This window comes from Macrobrachium rosenbergii, chromosome 51 (genome assembly GCF_040412425.1).
Source record: "Macrobrachium rosenbergii isolate ZJJX-2024 chromosome 51, ASM4041242v1, whole genome shotgun sequence".
In the NCBI taxonomy this organism is placed as follows: domain Eukaryota; kingdom Metazoa; phylum Arthropoda; class Malacostraca; order Decapoda; family Palaemonidae; genus Macrobrachium; species Macrobrachium rosenbergii.
In genome coordinates this window covers 54,703,485-54,720,633 of record NC_089791.1, presented here as the reverse complement: position 1 = coordinate 54,720,633, position 17,149 = coordinate 54,703,485, and the positions used below count along the sequence as shown (strand labels likewise).

Sequence of the window (17,149 nt, the reverse complement as noted above, 5' to 3'; positions counted from 1 at the left end):
TTACTCACGACTTAGGATGAACCTCGTGCCGAAAAATCCTCATTTTTTCTTTTACTCATAACTTAGAATAAACTTTCACACAGAAAAGTCCTTGACTTCAAATACTTCTTATTCTTACACAAAATAGTTACCAACAAACCGACATCCTACACTGACCGTTCCACTTACCTCTGTCTGGGACGATCTGTTTTTCTCTTCATCTGTCCATTATCAGGCTTCAAGACTGTAGAATAACCTTTCCTTCATAAACACTTATTCGGTTTCCAGTTCTCTATGACACCAAACACTCTCAACACTACAACCACAACACTGCAGCTACGCTACGCTAGAGTACCAGTGACTTTGTAAGATCGGAAGTCGGAAGTCAGTAGGGATTCAGGGTACTGAAAATGTAAACATACGATACCAGAGACCTCTAGTACAAGTCAATTAACAACCTTCAAGCACCAGAGAAAGGAAATTTTATTACATATATCTGTTTACACACACACACACACACACATATATATATATAGACTGTATATATATATATATGTATATATATATATATATATATATATATATATATATATATATATATATATATATATATTCGTTGGCCGAGTCTGTTGCGCTTCGGACTATCACTCAATGACCCGGAGTTCCATTCCCCTGGCCGGCTGATGAAGTTAGAGGAATTTATTTCTGGTGATAGAAATTCATTTCTCGCTATAATGTGGTTCAGATTCCACAATAAGCTGGGTCCATTGCTAAGTAACCAATTGGTTCTTAGCCACGTAAAATAAATCTAATCCTTCTGGCCAGCCTAGAGAGCTGTTAATCCAGCTCAGTGGTCTGGTAAAACTAAGGTATATTTAACTTACTGTATATATATATATATATATATATATATATATATATATATATATACAAATATATATATTATATAATTTATATACAGTATATATACATATACACACATGAATCCTAAAAGAGGACAATAAAACACGGCTTGTAAACCTGGATATATTTTTCAAGGACATTTTGGTATATATAGATGACATCTTACAATCGCTACATACTCTCAGGGACTAATTATTCTCTCTCTCTCTCTCTCTCTCATCCTAACGATATAAATCTAGCCAGAATTTCTGACACTTATATAACATAATACATTCCTTTGAATACCTTACATTCTCAAATAGAGTAAATGTAGATAATTTTTGAATTCATATGGCAATTTTCGATCTGATTAAATACAATTATAGTTTTTTATACTATAATATGTATATATATATGTATATATATTATATACATATATATACGAGTATGTACATATATGTATATATACATATATGTATATATATATATATATACATATATATTATGTGTATATATATACAAAATGTATATATACATATATATATATTATATATGTTTATATACATAATATATATATGTATATATATATATATATATATATACATATATGTATATATATACATATATATATATATATATATATATATATATATATATATATATATTTATATTTATATATATATACACAGTATAAGTAAAGTGAAGAAGCAAAAATGATTTTCATTCATAACATAACAGCATGACAAAATTGTATTTTCCTGAGAGAATGACTTCTCTGTTTAAAACCCAAATATTTCTTCCACATGGCTCAAAAACTCTTCTGTAAATGAATAATGTTGATGACATTTCTTTCCCTGGAAAATTTATGTATGAACTAGTAAAACAATTTCCACTTTCACAGAGCAAATGTTAGCACTGACAGTTATGAAAAATAAAAATCAATGTATATTTCGCATTCAGAAAATGCAAACATTTTTGCAGAAATGCCCATTGGCATATCGTCTTTCACTTTATACAGTATTGTTCTTTTTTCATTTGGAATTGAGATAAATTTAACGTTATGGAATTCATTCTCATTTGACATATTCAAATAATAACACAGTTTTAATCTTCATAACTCGTCTGAAAGAGTTAATAAAAATCTGATCGTACATCCGATTTCCTTCCCCATTTCTGACAGGACATCAGACATGTCCTTTGGACCACAAAACTGACAGACATTCAAATGAGAAGTAATACTTTATTTCGAAGGAACCAGACAAAAAAGTTATTTTGCAATCATATCACGTCTCACATTCACCATAAAGTACAATCAGTATGATATGTTCTATGCTTGACAAGGGACTACGTTTGTGGGTGTGAATGGATCATGAAGGCACATATTTTTAAGAGCTTTCGCAACGGTACTTCGTCACAAACCCTCTCTGTTTCTCTGTCTCTCTCTCTGTCTCTGTGTGTCTCTCTCGCTCTTTCCCTGCGGTAGGATAATGCACCACTATCATGAATCTGTTAACGTGTTACAGTAAACATCAAACATCCTTAAATGGAGGCGATTATCAAATGTTTTCAATTCTTGGAAAAAATATCCTGCATGGTTTTCATAACAAAATCTTTAGCATACTGGGTTTTCTAACCAGAGACAAATACAAGACTTCAATTAAATTTTGCAAAATAATGGAAACAAAATATATCAAAACATACTAATACACTTTCTTTGACTTAACATCCACCAAGGAATTTTTTCTGTCAGTTTCTGTCTCTTGGAAATAAAAGACGTAAATACAAATGGACTATAATAATAATAATAATAATAATAATAATAATAATAATAATAATAATAATATAATAATAATAATAATAATAAAGGTAAATACTGTCTCATCTGCATGATATGTAAATTATTATCTTTCTTCTCTACTTTTCTTCTTATTTTTTCTTGAGTTATTATTAGGTCGTAAATTAAATTTCCAGTATTCACTGGGGAAAAAACCAATTTTTCTTAGTGTATAATAATTTTATTTGGATTTTTCTGTTATTAATTAACCTAACCCCTCTCTGTCTAGCAAACGATGCTAGACTGGTTGATTTTGATTAAGTCAATCATATGCAGCAGTGACCCTTGCTCCTGGAGCAGCCAGAAGTGAAGTGTATATTTGTGGAAGTGATAACAAGCAACTGGGAAAAAATAGATATTGAACAGACGAAACTGAAACACTGTTAAACCTCTCAGGAAGCGTCAGAAGAAAGAAAGGTATTCGACAGTAGCTGCCCTGGCATAGCTACAGGAAGTCGAAGGAGAATGTCCCTCAGATTTCAGACAAGGAGAACGTTCCTCACAGTTCATACAAGGAGAACGTTCCTCAGATCTGAGTCAAGGAGAATATCAGTCAGATTTCAGACAAGGAGAATATCACTCAGATTTCAGACAAGGAGAACGTTCCTCAGAGTTCACACAAGGCAAACGTTCCTCAGATCTGAGACAAAGAGAATGTCCCTCAGATTTCAGACAACTTTTACAGACCCATGCATCAAGCTGTGGATATCCTTGAAGCAACTTCAGACCGACGTCGAGACTACAATTAACAAAGGCCCAATATATTTAGCAACGCTACCTCTAGCTGTATACACAAGAGGAAATACTCTCCCTGTACTCTGTAGCTCATGAGAACTGTGTTCATCTACGAAACTCCGACGTCAAATTTGGGGTCAATAATTCCAGTCACTCACCAATAACAGCAATTAATGACACCCTCCACACCAACAGCCACTTGCCCAGATCATCTGCCAGGCCTCGGCTGGTTGGTCAGAGCTCAAAGGTCAACACCAGTCCTCTTATTCCACACAACAACTGCCCCACACCTCTGGGCCACCACTGTGCAAAGGTCCGTGTTGGGATAAGTCACTACCATCTTGTGAAGTTTAATAATAAAAGCGTTCAAATAAATATTAAAATACTATAAAATACTATAAAATGAAACACTATACTTTTCATAATGACCGTTGGATATTTAATGTACGACCTACTCCGTGAAGAAAGAAAATAAGAACATTAGAGAACAAATTAAGAGATGACTGCAGGTAAGAAAGCAATTATCTTCAGTACTACCCAAAGTAATAATAAAGTGACTCCATACATTTCTAAGATTATGGTAGTAAGGCATTTCATATCTTTCATTTGCACCAACTCCTAAGCTCGTCAACCTTCCTTTGAAGAAACCATTTCGTCTCACTGGTAACTGTTTGAATTCTTCAGTAACAAAACAAACCATTTCTTAGTTTTTCCAGGTGCTTTTGTATTCCTCCTTCATACGCTCTATCATCACATCCGTAGTGGCTTCTCTTGTAGATATAAATCTACAGCCTATTTTAATTTTATATCTTGAAGAACTTCGCTATCGACTATTTTCTACTCTCTAGGTAGTGTTGCTGTTGTCAGTGTTCGTAAGCTTAGTGATATACAACGTAAGGCATAAGTGTATCTTAATCGATTTAGACATTCTCTCTCTCTCTGTTCCTCTGTTCCTCTTCAAATAAAGTGAAGAGCATCCATTATTGATTTCACAAGACACAGTAGTAATAATTTTGAAAACTGAAGTTTAAATCGTACATTATGATGCACAGATTATTTAGCAATTACGAAAATATTTTCAAAGGCATAGATTCCCGGTAACCGAATCTTATATTTTTTTTCAGAATTTACAACAGATTAATTTTCAATATTTTCTCGAAGCACTTAACCACCAGTTTGAATGGATTTTAGTTGCTCAATAAAAAATTAGTTTTATATCAGCATCATAAATAAATACACTGATTAATTTTTAGTATTTCCTCGAAGCACGTAAACACAATTTGAATTTTAGATGCTCAATTAAAAAAATTATTTTTATCTCAGCATTTTGAAAAATATATATAAGATTTGATTTCGTTCTCTTCTAATTGTAACGGCAGGCTGACATCCCTCCACTCTCTTTAGAAAGTAACACCTTTCCTTCACTCTCTTTAGAAAGTAACACCTTTCCTTCACTCTCTTTAGAAAGTAACACCTTTCCTTCACTCTCTTTAGAAAGTAACACTATTCCTTCACTCTCTTTAGAAAGTAACTCCTTTTCTTCACTCTCTTTAGAAAGTAACACCTTTCCTTCACTCTCTTGTAGAAAGCAACACCTTTCCTTCACTCTCTTTTGGAAAGTCATATATTTCCTTCACTCTCTTTTAGAAAGTAACACCTTCCTTCAATCTCTTGAGAAAGTAACACCCTTTTCTTCAATCTCTTGAGAAAGTAACACCTTTCCTTAACTCTGTTTAGAAAGTAACGCCTTTCCTTCAATCTCGTTAAAAAGTAACCCTTTCCTTCACTCTCTTTAAAATGTAACACCTTTCCTTCAATCTCTTTAGAAAGTAACACCTTTCCTTCAATCTCTTTAGAAAGTAACACCTTTCCATCACTCTTTAAAAAGTAACACCTTTCCTTCACCTTTCCGTCACTCTTTAAAAAGTAACACCTTTCCTTCAATCTCTTTAAAAAGTAACACATTTCCTTCACCCTTTTTTAGAAAGTAACACCTTTCCTTCACTCTCTTTTAGAAAGTAACACCTTTCCTTCAATCTCTTTAGAAAGTAACACCTTTCCTTCAATCTCTTTAAAAAGTGACAACTTTCCTTCCATCTCAGAGATTTCTCAAATTCTGGCATTGCATTTCTCCATCGTCAGAGATAACGGGAAACTGTCTAGCCTCTTAGATTCCATGTGAACGAAGCCGGTACGCTTTTACCTCCATTACTTTTCTCGGGCACATAGGCCTACACTTAAGCACCTCTAAAGCGTTAGGTGGGTGCCAAAGACTGGGCCGTTGGCTCTACAGATGACGACTGGTCCTCGCAGGTGTCCTGGCACCTGCACCTCAGTATCCATTCGACCTGGTGATGGACAGTTTCGTAGTTGTCGTTTTTGATCTGGTTGTACTCGATGTCGTCATCGACCGTGAGGTTGTCGATCTCGAACGGCGGGGCGTCTTCCAGCAAGTTGTCGCTCCTGTTGGGGTCAGTCTGGTAATAATCACTAGACCTATCCACGTAGCTACTGTATTTCTTCGCTTGTCTCCGGTAGCCCGCAGCACTCACCGGGTACTCGTATCCAGGGGCAAAGTCCTTGTAATTCCTCCTAGGCTGAGGATACTTGAGGACAGAGTCCTCAGCGATGGACTGAGAGAAAGATTGTTCCTCTTGCCCGCCGTCGTAAGAACCGGCGGCGCCCGGATGGTGGTAAACCTCGTTGAAACCAAAGTCTCTGCGAGGCCCTGGTGAGAACTTAGGCCTAGTCGCTGACAGCAGGTCCTTGTTGGCGTGGAGGGGGCACAGGAAGGCCACGGAAATCGTCGTGGAAGCGTGGATCCTGCAGCACTTGAAGGAGCAGTCGGCGCACATCTTGGGCCTGAACCGTTTCTCGCTAATGCACCAACCGGCTCTGAGTCGAACTGACCGCAGGGGGCGTAGCGTTGCTTTGCATGTGTGTCCTCGCTGCAAGGAATAATTAAACAAAAATAAATAAATAAATAATTAAATAAATAGAACAGACATTATTTTCTATCATACACTACTTGAGAACATTGAAAGACAAAATAAATAAATAAAACAGGAATGATTTTTACGAAGTGCGATGAATTTACAGTAATTTAACTGTGAGAGAATCATTTAAGAGAGAGAGAGAGAGAGAGAGAGAGAGAGAGAGAGAGAGAGAGAGAGAGAGAGAGAAGACACACTACAATAAGATGAATGGCCTTACCCTTATATGATGTTTCCTCGTGGGTTTCTCTGTCTTCGGCAGGAGAGACGCGTCGTCCGCCTGACCTGGCTTCTGACACGCCCTGACCTGGCACAGACGGGTCTGGTTGACCAGACGGCACTGATCGTTGTCGGATGACCATCTGACCGATATCCCGACGCCGCACGATCTCGTGGAGCATTCCGACCAGCGCCCCGACTGTCGGTCGCATTGGGGAGGTCCCACAACTTTGTCTGAGGGGGGGAAAAATGCCAAAGGTACTATATTACGTAGGGAAAATACACAGAAAATAGTATATTGTGGGGGGAAAATATGCAGAAAGTATTATATTCAGGATGGAAAATACACAGAAAGTAGAATCTTCAGCCAGGAAATATTCAGAAGGGGAAAATATACAAAAATAGTATAAGTATTATATTCGGGAGGGAAAATATACAGAAAGTAGTGTATTAGGTAGGGGAAATAAACAGAAAGTAGTAGGAGCAGTCTTCGTTGGGAGAGTGGGTAGAGCTGCGGACTGGAACTCGCCAGGCCCGAGTTCGAGTCTCCGGCCGGCTGATGAAGAGTTAGAGGAATTTATTTCTGGTGATAGAAATTCTTTTCTCGCTATAATGTGGTTCGGATTCCACAATAAGCTGTAGGTCCCATTGCTAAGTAACCAATTGGTTCTTAGCCACGTAAAATAAGTCCAATCCTTCGGACCAGCCCTAGGAGAGCTGTTAATCAGCTCAGTGGTCTGGTCAGACTAAGGTATACTTAACTTAGTAGGAGCAGTATATTCAGGAGGGAAAGTATACAGAAGGTAGTATATTCTGGGGAAAATTTACGGAAAGTAGTATATTCAGGAGGAAAAATATACAGAAAGTAGTATAAGTAGTATGTTCAGGAGGGAAAATATACAGAAAGTAGTATAAGCAGTGTATTTAGGAGAGAAAATATACATAAGGTTATATAAGTAGTATATACCGGAGGGAAAATATACAAAAGTAATATAAATAGTACATTCTGGATGGAAAATATACTGAAAGTTTTAGAATTAGTATATGCAGTAGGGAAACTATACAGAAAGTAGTATATTAAGGGGGGAAATATACAGGAAACTGTATATTCAGGAGGGAAAATATACAGGAAATAGTATATTAAGGGGGGAAATATACAGAAATTTGTATATTCTGGACGCAAAATATATAGAAAGTAGTACATGAAGGGGGAAATATACAGAAATTTGTATATACAGGAGGGAAAATATACAGAAAGTAGTATATTCTGGAGGGGAAAATAATAGAAAGTAGTACATTATGGACGGAAAATACACTGAAAGTAGTATATTCAGGAGAGAAAATATACGGAAAGTAGTATATCCTGGAGGGAAAATTTACAGAAAGTAGTATATTCTGGAGGAATTATATATAGAAAGTAGTATAAGTAGTATATTTAGGAGGGAAAATATACAGCAAGTTCTATAAGTAGTATATTCAGGAGGCGAAAATATACAAAAAGTAGTATAAATAATACATTCTGGAGGGAAAATATACTGAAAGTTTTAGAAGTAATATATTCAGTAGGGAAACTATGCAGAAAGTAGTATATTAAAGGGGCAATATACAGAAAATTGTGTATTCAGGAGGGAAAATATACAGGAAGTAGTATATTAAGGGGGGAAATACACAGAAATTTATATATTCAGGACGGAAAATATACAGAAAGTAGCATGTGAAAGGGGAATTATATATAAAGAAATTTGTATATGCAGGAGGGAAAATATACAGAAAGTAGTATAACTTTAGGGAAAATACATAGAAAGTAGTATATTATGGACGTAAAGTACACTGAAAGAAGTGTAATCAGAGAAAATATACAAAATAGTATATCCTGGAGGAAAAATATACAGAAAATAGTATAAGTAACATATTCAGGAGGGAAAATATACAGAAGGTTTTAGAATTTGTATATTCAGGATGGAAAATGTACAGAGAGTAGTGTAAGTAGTACATTCTGGAGGGAAAATACACAGAAAGTAATATAAATAGTATATTCAGAAGAGAAAATATACAGAAAGTAGTATATTATGGAGGGAGACCATAAAGAAAGTATTATATTTAGGAGGGGAAGGTATACAAAAAGTATTATATTCAGGAGGGAAAATATACAGAAAGTAGTATATTCTATAACGAGAGGATGGAAAGTAAGATGGAAGAAAGAGACCATGAAAATAAGTACGATAAAATGCATGTAAGGGGTTGCAGCTAGGGGTTGAAGGGGCGCTGCCAAGAATCTTAAGTAATGCCTACAGTGTACCGCGTTAGGTCCTCTGACAACACAACCGCCCTAAGGGGCAGGCTCGTTTAATAAAAACGTATGGATTTTATAAGTATATAAAAGTCAAATGTGAGAGAGAGAGAGAGAGAGAGAGAGAGAGAGAGAGAGAGAGAGAGAAAGAGTAATCAAATAACTACTAGAGAAAGACTTACACACATACAGAGAGAGAGAGAGAGAGAGAGAGAGAGAGAGAGAGAGAGAGAGAGAGAGAGAAAGAGAGAGACTTTTACAGTCAACCTCCTACAATTCCTCGGGAATTTAATCTAACAATCCGCTAAAAACGGGTTAACTTAAACAGTTTGTCTCTTCTTCCGAGGATAAATTTAGTGATTCCAGGACGCGCATTTCTCTACAGCCCAGGAGGTAATCCATCAACTGCCGACGGCTGAACAAAGCAACGGACCTAATCTGCTCTCGTATTCCGCATCACTCACGAAATGAATATTCGAATATTCGTAGATTGCTTTACATTTCCTGCACAAAGGGTTGAACCCGGTACATGTAGATTAGTTGGTTTTGTGATTCCTAATGTTATTATTTAAAAGGAAACACTCAGACACTTTCGTTCATAATTTCAACAAACTGGTCACAGATTAATCCTCAGACGAAATCTCCATTATTATTATTCTGTCTAATCTTTGCTGTTATATCTCTTAACCAGAAGAGAACAACAACCATCAATGCAGTTTCTACTAACTATTGCCAAGCAATGTTTTCTATTAAAAATGGTAAACAACTTTCTCTATAGAGAGCCTTTCATAATTTACATTCTTGTAGAACAAAATTACAAGGACAGAGAAAGAGAAAGAGATGATATTAAATAATCGGAGAGAGAGTGAGAGAGGAAAAATTAAAAAAGAAGAATATATATATGTATATATAGATATATAGATATAGAGAGAGAGAGAGAGAGAGAGAGACAGAGAGAGAGGAAATTACACATAACAGAAGAGAGAGAGAACAGAAGGGAGGGAGGGAGAGAGAGAAGAGAGAGGGAGAGAGAGAGAGAAGAAATTACATAATAGAGCAGAGAGAGAGAGAGAGAGAGAGAGAGAGAGAGAGAGAGAGAGAGAGGAAATAATAGATAATGTTCTATCTTCGACGTGAAAATATGCAATGTACATATTTTTCTACTGCAGATCGGATGCATCGACCAAACAGGTACCTAACGTGTTACGAGGAAAAACAATCATTATTATGACAATGTATTTACCAACGCATAAACAATAAATAAGAATAAATTATGAAGATACTTTAAGAATAAAGTTTCAGAGGAATTACCATAATTTTTTGAACTATGAAGCAAGAAAATAAAGAATGTAGAGATGGCGGAAAACGAAGAATGAATATAATATAAACAAGACTACTATTCTCGTATTACTAAGAGAAGTAAAAGTGGAAATTATGTACAGATAATATATTATACTCTAAAGTAAGAGAATTATCTTTTTTAGAAAAATGAAAGCATTCAAGCCACGATAGAGGGAAATAAGAATCACAAAAACGGCAAAAATTCCGTAAATGCGAAACATGACCAAAACTGATAACTTAATTCCTATGTGAAGAGAGAGTCCCTTAAGTCCAGTGGGTCTATTAAAACAAATCAGAAAAAAGACAAAAGAAAAAAGAATCATGATGAATATTTCCTGAACAAACACTGAAATCTAAACTGGGCATAGAAAACGAAAAATAAAAAGACCAAAAATGGCAGGAAATCCATAAAAACGAAACACGACCAAATATGAAAACCATTAAAACACACCAGAATAAAGAGAAGTGAAAAGAAAATGAAATTACGTGAGAGAAAAACACGCGTATCTAAACTGAACGTAAAAAAACCAACCGAAGATTCTGAAAAGCGAGATCCATTAAAACACACCAGAATAAAGAAAAGAAAAGAGAGAGAGAGAGAGAGAGAGAGAGAGAGAGAGAGAGCACGCATGGAGAATTTCGTGAGCCAAAATCACAGAGAATTCTAAACCGAGCCTTTGAAACGAAGATTCTGACGAAAGTACAAAGCGAGGGCTCTCATCCTCACCTGGGGCGGTATCGCACATCCACTCGCGACAACATTGCCCGGGAACCGACACCAGATGGGGATTCAGACACTGCTCGCTAGGTAGCAGATTCTCTCCAGGGCACAGGGAGACGCAGGCGTATGTTCCGTTCTGGAAATAAGATGGAGAATACCAGTTAACAAGGACGAGAGAGAGAGAGAGAGAATACCAGTTATCAAGGACGTGAAGGACAGAGAGAGAGAGAGAGAGAGAATACTAGTTAACAAGGCCATGAAGATGAAGGAGAGAGAGAGAGAGAGAGAGAGGAGAGAGAGAGAGAGAGAGAGAGAGAATAGTTAAGAAGGACACAAGAGAGAGAGAGAGAGAGAGAAGAGAGAGAGGACATGAATAGGAGAGAGAGAGAGAGAAAGAAACACCATTTAAGAAGGACATGGAGATAGAGAGAGAGAAGAGAGAGAGAGAGAGAGAGAGAGAGAGAGTTAAGAAGGGATGAATAGAGAGAGAGAGAGAGAGAGAGAATACCAGTTAACAAGGACATGAATAGAGAGAGAGAGAGAGAGAGAGAGAGAGAGAGAGAGAGAGAGAAAACTGGTTAAACAAGGATGGATGATGAGACAGAGAGAGAGAGAGAGAGAGAGAGAGAGAGAGAGAGAGAGAGAAGGGATGTCTGTATGTAAGAAGATAACAGCTGATTTTAATATCACATACGTTTACAATGAAAGATATACGAACAAATCTCAACGCACGCTGAATGTTCATTAAGAAACAGTTATTTAAAGAATAATAAAAAATTAATATTTTCGTGCAGAATATTTTTTTAATAAACCATGCTTAAAAGTGATAAGGAAATTCATAAACAATGATCATAAATAGGACATATGGATAAATGTAAAAAATGGCTGTAATAATAATTCTTTTTAATATACCATGCTTTAATGTGATGAAGAAAATCAGAAAAAACGATAATAAGTAAGGCCTAAGGATAAATTTAAAAACTTTTATGTTAAGTATTTTTTGAATAATCCATGTCTAAACGTGATAAGGAAATTCAGAAAAAGTGATAGTAAACTATGATACTGACTACTGCACACAGAAAAGACAGAAATAATTGTTATAATATTTACGTTTAAAGAAAGAAAAAATAAAAGTCTTCCCCCAGAAAAATCATAATAAATAGGGCACATGCAAAAAAAAAAAAAAAATATTACAGTAATTATTGAAAAAATAATTTGCAGGAAATTATTTTATTTTTTCTCTATAATACTGACTACTGCATAGAAGAGACAGCAATAATATTTTTTTTATAGATTACACCTTCAAGAGAGGGAAAAATAAAAAGCTTACTTGACATGTGCACTGAGTTCGACAATCTAGTGAGAAAGTCTCCCCGTGTTCGTAGATGGTATTGTTAACTGCACATTTCGCCTGGAACACTTCTGAGGAAGAAATGAAAAGCAAAAATTATCCCCTGACCTTTTGAAAAATGAACACTTGTTATATCAATAATCATAGCACTCATTGTGTTTGACGCAATGTTCTATATCGAGAATAGCACTTTATGAAAGTTGCACACTTGTTATATCAATAATCATAGCACTCATTTTGCAGTCATTTATCAGGTTTAATTACCATTTAAGATAAACAAGCATGAAACAAAAGTTTTTTCAAATTAACGTATTAACATTTGTCCTTCCCAAATATATACAGCTGACTCTCACCATTTAATTATTATTATTATTATTATTATTATTATTATTATTATTATTATTATTATTATTATTATTATTCAGAAGATGAACCCTATTCATATGGAACAAGCCAACCACAGGAGCCATTGACTTGAAATTCAGGCTTCCAAAGAATATTATGTTCATTTGAAAGAAGTAACAGAGAAAAATATAAAAGAGAGGAAAACAGAATCGGCGCCAGTATCTCACCTTGACATTCTCCTTTCGCATCTGCCGTGCTGTTGTATTTACAAGTGAGACTTCTCGACGAGTCACACAGCGCCACGCCATCACAGGACTCGCCTACTTGTCTGGCACACTGCCAGCAGCACCCACAGCCGTCCTGAATGACTGGGGTCCCAGGACCACAGGAGGGTATGGGACCACAGCTGCAAGGGTATACACAGTGGACCCTGACCTGGAAATAAGGGACTTAGTGTTTGCACGAACTTGTATTCAGAGCTGACGTGTATATAGCAAGAGAGTTCGATCCGTACGTGTTTATGGTACGTGAGTATGAATAAAGAAATCACAAGAGTGAGTAGATTTCAAGAGAGAGAGAGAGAGAGAGAGAGAGAGAGAGAGAGAGAGAGAGAGAGAGAGAGAGAGAGAGAGAGAGCACATCTTATTAAGGATAATATTTCCTACCATGTATGATTGAGCGAGAGAGAGGAGAGAGTGTAGAGGAGAGATAAGAGAGAGAGAGACAGAGAGAGAGAGAGGACAATATTCCTATAACTTCAGCACTAATACTCTGCACTGATAACAAGGTGCTCTCTGCCCACCAGCCATGCCCACAACGCCAGCTGCCACCCAACACCCGGTCACCACGACGGCCATTAGACGGAACACCACCATCTTCCTGGAAAAAAATTAGAAACCTTAAGCTACTTTTTATACCTACAGATAATACACCCCTTTCTTGCTTCTTGGACACTGAGGTCCTCAAATTTTAATGTCAATTGTTTCATTCTATTTTCTCTCATTTGCATTAGAAGTCCAAACTTACTTCCAAAGGAGGGTTAGCTCAGCATTCTCTTATATATATAATATATATGTATGTATATATATATATATATATATATATATATATATATATATATATATATATATATATATATACATATATATATACTCAACGTCCAAACTTCACTTACGTAAAGGAGAGTTAGCTCATCAATCCCTTAATATATTCCTAAATAAGAAAGCTCATTCACCACTTACCTGGTTCTTGGTTACTGAGGTCGTTCAATTTTCATGTTAATAGTTTTTAATCTGTTTTCTTTCATTCGTATTCACCTTTCGAACTTTATTCAAGTAAAGGAGAGTTAGCTCAGCACTCTCTTAATATATTCCAACCCTGGCTTCCAAAATTCTGTCTCAACATCCATCGCTTCCGCTTCTCGGTTGCCATGTAGCCTTATAACTTTGCTCTTGCTCAAAATCTTTTCCACCTTTCTCCTCTTACAACCACTTCCGAACCCTGTCACTAGTTTCTGCCGTTTCTCCTCACCACCCCCAATGAATACTGTATCATCTGTAAAATCAGCCATTCTCCGTTCCATTTAGGATCCAGTCCCCTCTCCTACAGTTTTTCACTAACATCTCATGTCCTTTCTCTGAATTATCACTTCATTAAATGTAGAATAATGTAACATTAAGGTAACTTTATATTACCAGTAATATATGAAAACACCAATAACCGGTACTGTGAAGAGATTAAAACTTTTCCTATAAAGAAATTCAAGAAAATTCTTAAAACTCAAATTGAACCCAGAGTACTATTAGTAATCTGGGTTATAAATATACCAAAACAAATACTTGCTTATAATTTTCTTGTTAGGGAAAATACAAAAATGTGACAAGTGAACAAACCCAGAAATGTTAAAACAAGAACATCAAAAACAGTTCTTCGACAAGAAAATCTTTCAGTTCTGACAAGGATCAAAATAAATGCAACTGACTATCACCAATCAAGTACATAAATCTGCAAAACACAACTGAAGCCACTCACCAATCAAGTACTATAAAATCATGAATACTAAACACACCACATTTTATAATTTATCATATGTTTATGCAGATTATATATATATATATATATATATATATATATATATATATATATATATATATATATATATATATATATATATATATATATATATATATAGACAGATATATATTAATATATAGCTATATAGAAAATGATATATGAATAGATATGTAACAAAAATGTCGAAAATCCATTTCGATAATGTAATTATTATAAGAGAAGTGCACAATCACCATCGTCTGCTCTCAGCCAATCAGAGACCGCAAAGCATCCTGGCCCCCGAAAGACTACCTTGTACAGTATATAAGGAGCCAGGGTCACCGTTATAGATCAGTGTTCTCTCGACTTTTTGCGTTACCAGACTTAGCGGGGTCTGACGACAAAGATTTACTTTCGGAACACATTGAAATAAAACCTACGGACAATCCACTCCACTTTCCAGTACCTACTCGAGAGAGACTTCGGTATCTGGGTTACTATGCAACTTAGATGTAATACATTTATTTGCGTAAAAGAATTCCCACCAAAGAATGTTAAATATAATTAATGAAAAAATTAAAAAAAAAGTAGAATTATGGCAGAATGAAGTACCAAAAAAACTAGTCATGAAAAAGATTGAAAAAAGTTTATACAAACTGAACGCATCCGATACAACAATTACATTAACTTCGACTTGTCTGAAAGTGAATCTTCTACCTACATCTTCTAAAACCTCATTTCAAGAATAACTCCGGATTATCCTTTTTTTACTTGGACATTTCCTTTCTCGTTTATTCCGGAACCACTTGTGGAAAGATTAATGGTTTCTCCGAAGACAAGAAATGATGGAAGCTCCGGTCTGCGAAGAGATCATTTTTCAGAAGCTTGATAAACACGGTTCCATTTCTCTTTTGACTGAATATACTCGATGAATTGAGTTAATGATAAATAAAGTAAGGTATAATACTGTGTTACGCGCACACAAACATACACACACACACACACATATATATAGATATATATAATATATACGTGTATATATATACATATATATATATATATATATATATATACATATCACACCGCACATATATATACATATGTATATATATAAAAATAAAATATATATATTAAATTAAAATATATATTATACAAACACAAATATATATATATATATATATATATATATATATATATAGATATATATATATATATATATATATTGTCACGTGATACGTATCAAGATGGCCTGGTTTTACGTCAATCTCAAAGATTCAAAAATATACCTTTCGCCAGATGGCCTGAACTCTCATAACATTAATTCATTTATCGACTGAGTACTCTAAAGGTAACAGTGATCCTTAAGAAAAAACTTATTTATCAATCACTTGAAAAATCAAACTAAGTAGTCAGAATATGTGTGAGGTATCAAAATTAAACTAGAAATCTTCTAGAGTAAAAGGGCATCACTCCATCAAAACTCTATAACTATTTCCTGGTCTTAATTCACTTTAGCAAAACTAAAAGAACAAAACATGTTTATCACTTTGCCTTATACACACAATCATTCCTATTCACTGTGATCAATAAATGAAACACTGTTTTCTAAAATATTAAATACAAAAATTTATTTTCAGATTCAAAGTTTATAATTAGAATTCAATTAATTAGAATTCACAATCTGAAAAATTTATTATTAGTTAAAAATAACACAAAACTCAATGAATTCTTGAATTAAATTATGAAACAAAACTAATTCCACAAAACTTTATCAAGAATTTAAATTAACAAGTAAAATTTAAACTATCAAGAATTACTCAAGATTTAAAAAGAAAATCTCAATAAAGAAATGCAATGCAATTAAATTCGATGCAATGTTAAATATAAAGAAATATTTAAATGCAATAAATGTTAAACATAAAAATGAAAACATAAAGAAATTGTAAATAGAAAACACACAAAAATACATAAGATTTATCAATAATGATTTCACTTGTTCAAAATTTCCTAACTTATCACACATAACCTCCAACTTTATCATACCATGGTATCATAAGAAAATTTCACGTTACCTTACACAAATTTGAAAACCCCAAATCACTTGTTACATTGCGTTCACAATAGAACTTTTGCAGGCGCCGTTATTACACTAAATAACTTTGAGCTTCAGATCTCAAAGTTAGTAAAGTGACCACAAAAATTTTCTTTAAGTAATCATTCTAATTCAGGAATGAGAGAGAGAGATAGATGGAACCAAATCGACTGGTCTCAGAAATCTGGGAAATAAAACAAATTTTAGGATTCCAGTAACACGTGAAACAATTACATGATGTCATTAAAGCATTTTGGTCTAAATCCAAAGTTCTTCTTCCAGGGCGACGTCATTAAAGCATTTTGTGGGAGATGC

General features: G+C 34.8%; 1 protein-coding gene and 1 long non-coding RNA gene across 2 annotated transcripts in view; both read right to left on the bottom strand.

The window, feature by feature from the left end:
- Positions 1–2,779: 2,779 nt before the first annotated feature.
- Positions 2,780–13,358, bottom strand: LOC136833056 (CCN family member 2-like). The gene is made up of 6 exons (XM_067094702.1): positions 13,330–13,358; positions 12,918–13,120; positions 12,325–12,416; positions 11,001–11,130; positions 6,644–6,876; positions 2,780–6,378 (listed from the first exon to the last, which is right to left on the bottom strand). Exons 1-6 carry the CDS (start codon positions 13,356–13,358, stop codon positions 5,686–5,688), a joined length of 1,380 nt encoding a protein of 459 aa, XP_066950803.1. The 3' UTR covers positions 2,780–5,685.
- Positions 13,359–13,463: 105 nt separating this feature from the next.
- Positions 13,464–17,149, bottom strand: part of LOC136833556 (uncharacterized) — a 231,930-nt gene continuing 228,244 nt past the window's right edge. Inside the window, exon 4 of the long non-coding RNA XR_010851504.1 lies at positions 13,464–13,569. This is a non-coding gene — a long non-coding RNA (uncharacterized lncRNA). The remainder of the gene's footprint in view (positions 13,570–17,149) is intronic.

What these genes read in the sequence shown, in the direction of transcription:
- LOC136833056 (XM_067094702.1), bottom strand. Translation starts at nt 13,358, where the DNA reads ATGGTAGGAAATATTATCCTTAATAAGAT. An exon ending in AATATTATCCTTAATAAGAT is followed by an intron (nt 13,121 to 13,329) that starts GTGCTCTCTCTC and finishes TTTCCAGGTCAG; the next exon opens with GGTCCACTGTGTATACCCTT. An exon ending in CGAGGAAACATCATATAAGG is followed by an intron (nt 6,379 to 6,643) that starts GTAAGGCCATTC and finishes TATTCCTTGCAG; the next exon opens with CGAGGACACACATGCAAAGC.